The sequence below is a fragment of the Microtus ochrogaster genome, chromosome 4, assembly GCF_000317375.1.
Source record: "Microtus ochrogaster isolate Prairie Vole_2 chromosome 4, MicOch1.0, whole genome shotgun sequence".
Classification (NCBI taxonomy): domain Eukaryota; kingdom Metazoa; phylum Chordata; class Mammalia; order Rodentia; family Cricetidae; genus Microtus; species Microtus ochrogaster.
This window is the reverse complement of record NC_022011.1, coordinates 30,838,310-30,843,372: the sequence shown is the minus strand read 5'-3', so window position 1 is coordinate 30,843,372 and position 5,063 is coordinate 30,838,310. Positions and strand designations below refer to the sequence as shown.

The window sequence follows — 5,063 nt, the reverse complement described above, 5'->3', positions numbered from 1 at the left end:
GAGGTGCTTCTCTGTGCACCTGTGCTGAGGTAGGTAGGCAGGTTTCTGGGGGAGGTGCTTCTTGTGTCATGCCTTCATTTTTATGGTTAGATGGATTTAGCTTTTGTTGTTTGACAGTGTGTATTGATCCCATGGCTTCAGTTCTTAAAATTATCAGCACAGAACTGATGTAATCAAACTTGCTGGACCATTTACGCCACCCACATGCAGGTAAAAGGAACCTCATGGTGTCCTTTTGGGGTACAGAACAGGCCTGTTGAAAGAAAATACAGCACACTGGAAGAATAGGTTCATTCCAGTGAGAATAGCCTGCAAAGAGACCATGCCTACAGCCTGGAGTGGTTACCTGGAGCAGGGGAGAGCAGCCAGGTGGCCTCTCAGAGTTACCCTCTCCTGCTAACCAATAAAACAGGAGAACAATATAATATAAAAGAAAAAAATTCAGGGTCCATTGACTGAGTATGATAACATACACCTTCAATCCCAGAACTTGGGAGGCAAAGTCTAGGTGAGTTTGAGGTGAGCCTGGTCTACATAGTAAGGCCCAGACCAGCCAGGGCTACATAGTAAGGCTCTGCAAAAAAAAAAAAAAGTCAGCGTCCTAATTAATCCTATACCCAAGTAGTTTTAAGGCTCACATAGAAACAATCCAGAAAAATGGACAGCAAATATGCTCTAGACAGTATCTTTGCAGGAAAGCTTTCAGGACTCCATAACGGTACACGACACTGGGGGAGAAATAAGAGAGACTAAGAACTGAAGCAGAGCAGGAAAGGACTCACCGTCAATTGGCTGTCCTCTGAGGCCAGTCTCCACCTTCAACTGTTAGACACTGAGCACTCTCGCCCTGGGGCTGGGGCAGGTCCCTGCTCTCTGACCTTGAGCCCTCCAACTGATCTGAACCCCATCCTCTGCCCCATCATGTGTCTTCTTCCAGTGCTCTCAAGCGGGGAGCTTGGTGTGAGCGCAATCCCTCTCTGTCCTCTCTGAGTTCCAGCCCTTTACTAACTTGTATTTTGTTATATCCCTCACAGGGCAGATCACCTATTTCTGCACCCATCCCTGCCAACTGGCCACTTAAGAGCTTTGCTGCAAACTGTTTACAGTAGCTCCCTGACACCTTAGCAATCCCAAATCTTCGGGACCGGAAACAAAAGCTCTGCACATACCCAGGCGGATTCAGTACGACTCTGGCTGCAGTGGTCTCAGCTCCTTACCCTCTCACACCAAGGAGATATTGTTCAGAATCCATTATCACTGGTCTTCTCCTCTTTCACTCTGACATGCCTGCCATCAGTGCTTTCCTGTCAAGAGCTCTCTGACTACCTTCCCTCGGCTCCACCTTAACAAGCACTGCTCAAACCCTGCATCAAGCCCTACACTATACACATCATGTTAAAGACAGCCAGGCAAGTTCAGGATTGAAGGGTTGATTAAAAAGGGGATATTCCCAACCTTCCCAGTCTCCCCAAGACCTTCACCCCAACTCACAGGCCGCCCAAACACTACGGCTCCAGGATGCAGATAGACTTCCACCACATCACTTTCGGGTACCACCTGCACACGCTGCACCTCGCCTTTAGCCAGCATCTCATTGACAAAGTCTGCCCAGGAAATACTGCCCCCACTGGTACTGAGGGAGTTCAGCAGACTCATCACAACAGCAATGATGAACAAGGTGCGCAGCCTCTCACGATACATCTGGTCTTCCCGCTCTTTTCGTCTCCTCTCCTCTGAAGAGAACACAGGGAGAATCAGGCACATCAGGAGTAAGCCCAGACACATTCTCACATGAGCAGGGTCTCACTTCTATCTCTCTCCTTAGGAATGCTCAGCAAAGGAAGGGCAGGATCTGTGTCCTAATGAATCCCAAGTTTCTGCCTGTTTTTCGAGAGCTATCCTAGACCTGGCATAGGCGCACACCTTTTTTTTTTTTAATTTTTAAATTTTTTTTACTTATCTATTTATTTTATATCCTGGCTGCAGCCTCTCCCCATCCTCCCATTCCCTTAGCACAAATAATAAAAACCCAGAGACAGATATTGGGGTTCAACCTGAAGATCAGAAAAGCAAAGTAGCCAACCACTACAGAGATCTTTTACCTCTACCAAATCTTCAGACCAAAAGGAAGACATTCCAGAAACAGATCCAGGTGGTGGTGGCTCGTACCTTTAATCCCAGTGTTTGGGAGTCACACACCTTTAATCCCAGCACAAAGTAGGTGGAGACAGGAGTGATAGCTGGGCAATGAGAGGAATATAAAGGGGAAGAGACAGGAACTCACTGGAGTGTGCAGTCTGAGGATTGGTAGAGATGGAATGTCGTCCTCTGCTACACAGTGAGTTCAAAGACTGCTTAGGACTGTAGGTTGGGTGGGAAGACAGCCCAGCTGTTAGGAGCATTGACTGTTCTTCCAGAAGACCTGGATTCAATTCCCAGCACCCACTGGAGACTCACAGCGGTCTAGAACTCCAGACCCAGGGCACTAGGCACACATGTGGTACATAGACACATATGTAGACAAAACATCTATACACAAAAAAAGCCTGAGCATATACAACCCTTGTCTTGTGTTAGAGGGTTGGGCAAGAATTATGTTGTATATCTGTAATAACTGTAATTCCAGCACTTTGGGTGGCTTCGGCAAGAAGTTGAAAGTTCAGGTCTAGCCTGGGCTAAAAAATTGAGAGCATTTCTCTCTCAATTTCAAAAAGTCAAAAATCAAATATAATTCATACCCTAGGCCCTAGGAATATCATATTGTCCCTCATTTCTATTCCCATGATCCCATCACAAGACAACAAGAGTGAACCCTGACCCTGGGATGGACTAGAAACTGGCATTTGATGCCCAGTGCTCAACTCTTTCCCAATCCCAACTGTCCCTCATTGATCTGTGCCATGTTTATTTGTATCTGTGATTTCAAAACTTCAGATTGTTCTTAAATATTTTTAATTAGCCGGGCGGTACTCGGGAGGCAGGTGGATCTCTGTGAGTTTGAGGCCAGCCTGGTCTAGAAGAGCTAGCTCCAGGACAGGCTCCAAAAGCTACAGAAAAACCCTGTCTTGAAAAACAAAAAAATAAAAAAATAAAAAATAAAATTTAATTATGGGTATGTCTAAGTGTGGGTTTGTACCTTTGAGTATAGTATCTGCAGAGCCAAAAAAGGTGATGGATGGATCCCCTGGAACTACAATTTCAGGCAGTTGGTGCTGGGAATTAAATTCATATCCTCTGCAATAGCAGTAGAACTCTTTTAACCACTGAGCCAAATCTACAGCCCCTAAGTACTTCTTCCTACATGTTTCTTGCACGTCTTTGGGCTGAATAATATACCAGCTCAGAAAGTTCACAGCACAGTTTTTTTCCTGCCGGAGTGTCTGATGTCACACTGTCTCCAATCTGCTTAAGGCATGAACCTCCATCAAAGCTATCACATGGTACATCCACCAGTCAGCAACACAGAAGACAAATAGCATTCCGGGGAGTCAGGGGGAGGCTGTCAATTGCTAAATAGGTCACTGGTTCAGGCATGTAAAGACAAAATGCTGCTACTGAATCCCAAGGGAAGAGTCACCAGGTTCTCAGGCTCAGACCCTTCCTGCTGTGAGCACCATGTGGCTAGTTCTAGACCCACACCATTCGTTGTGACTACTGATGACCTGCAGAGAAACCTGGACAAGTCTCACCTTGCAGAAACAATGGAGGCATTCTCTTTAGGAGATAGCCTGAAAAGTTTTGAAATCTATTTATTGTCTGTGTGCGAATTCATGTGCATTTCATGCATGCAGGAGCCCATGGGGCCCAGAAGAGGCGAGCAGAGCACCCAGAACAAGAGCACGGCCTCGATGGCTGTGAGATGCTGGGAAATGACCAGGGTCTTCTGTGAGAGCAGTAAGTGCTCTTAACCACTGCCATCTATCAGAAGTTTCTTTTCTAGCCAGGTGGTGGTGGTGCACACCTTTAATCCCAGCAGAGACAGGCAGAAGTCTGTGAACTCAAGGCCAACCTGGTCTTCAATTCAAGGTACCCAGTTCCAGGGAGGTTACACAGAGAAACCTTGTCTAAAATAAAATAAAGTAAAAATTAAAAAAGCCAGGCATAAAGATTTATAATCCCAACACTTGAGGGCCTGAGGCAATAGTCAGCCAGGGCTACAGAATAAGACAAACAACAAAAACAAATAAACAAGCAAAACAAACAAACAAAAAACACCCAGCCAAGCCAGAGCAGAAATACACATTTATAAACACAGCACTTGGGAAGCTGAGGCAGGAGGATCAGTTCAAGGAAGCCTCAGCTGCACAGTGAGTTCTAGGTCAGCCTGGGGGCTACGTGATACTTTATGTCAAAATATGGAGAAGGAAGAAGAGAAGTCTTTTCTACTTCAAGATGTGAAATGTTCACTTGTATGTGAACATTTCTTAGTTTTGCTTAAAAACAAACAAAAAAACTATGTGTGTGATTGAGTATGTAAGTACGAGTGCACACGTGTGGACAGGTGTGCGTGTGGAGACCAGTCAGCTGACTTCCTTGATTGTTCTCCATCCTATATACTGAGACAAGATCTTCAACCAGTCCAGCCAGTCAGCTTGGGCCAGGGTTCCCTGGCTGTGCTCCCCGATGATGAGATTTACAGACAGGCTGCCAGACTGCCCAGTGTTTACTTGGGAGCTGTGGACCCAGACTCCTCACACCTGCACAACAGGTGCTTTACTCACTGACCCAGCTCCCAGACCCAGCTATGCCTTTTAGACTTAATAACAGAGGTGAGCATGACGGTGCATGCCCAGAACACCAGCATCCACTCAGGAGAGAGAAGCAGAATTACTGATACAAGTTTAAAGCCGTCTGGTCCAAGTGAGACAGTCTCACCTCACACAAACAAAGTAAGTAAGAAAATATACTTAATTCATTTAGAATTTGCTCTATTTTGAGAAAAGAATTAAATGGACAATGTATGAAAACCACTTAGGCCGGGCGGTGGTGGCGCACGCCTTTAATCCCAGCACTTGGGAGGCAGAGGCAGGCGGATATCTGTGAGTTCGAGACCAGCCTGGTCT

The 5,063-nt window shown here is 46.0% G+C and overlaps 1 protein-coding gene across 2 annotated transcripts in view; it reads right to left on the bottom strand.

Moving 5' to 3' along the window:
* Spg7 (SPG7, paraplegin matrix AAA peptidase subunit) overlaps nt 1-5,063 on the bottom strand; it is a 40,137-nt gene that overhangs the window by 26,022 nt on the left and 9,052 nt on the right. For both annotated transcript variants that reach the window (XM_005345814.3, XM_026778604.1), the window contains one exon: nt 1,492-1,733. In XM_005345814.3, the coding sequence (XP_005345871.1) occupies nt 1,492-1,733 (242 nt within the window). The remainder of the gene's footprint in view (nt 1-1,491; nt 1,734-5,063) is intronic.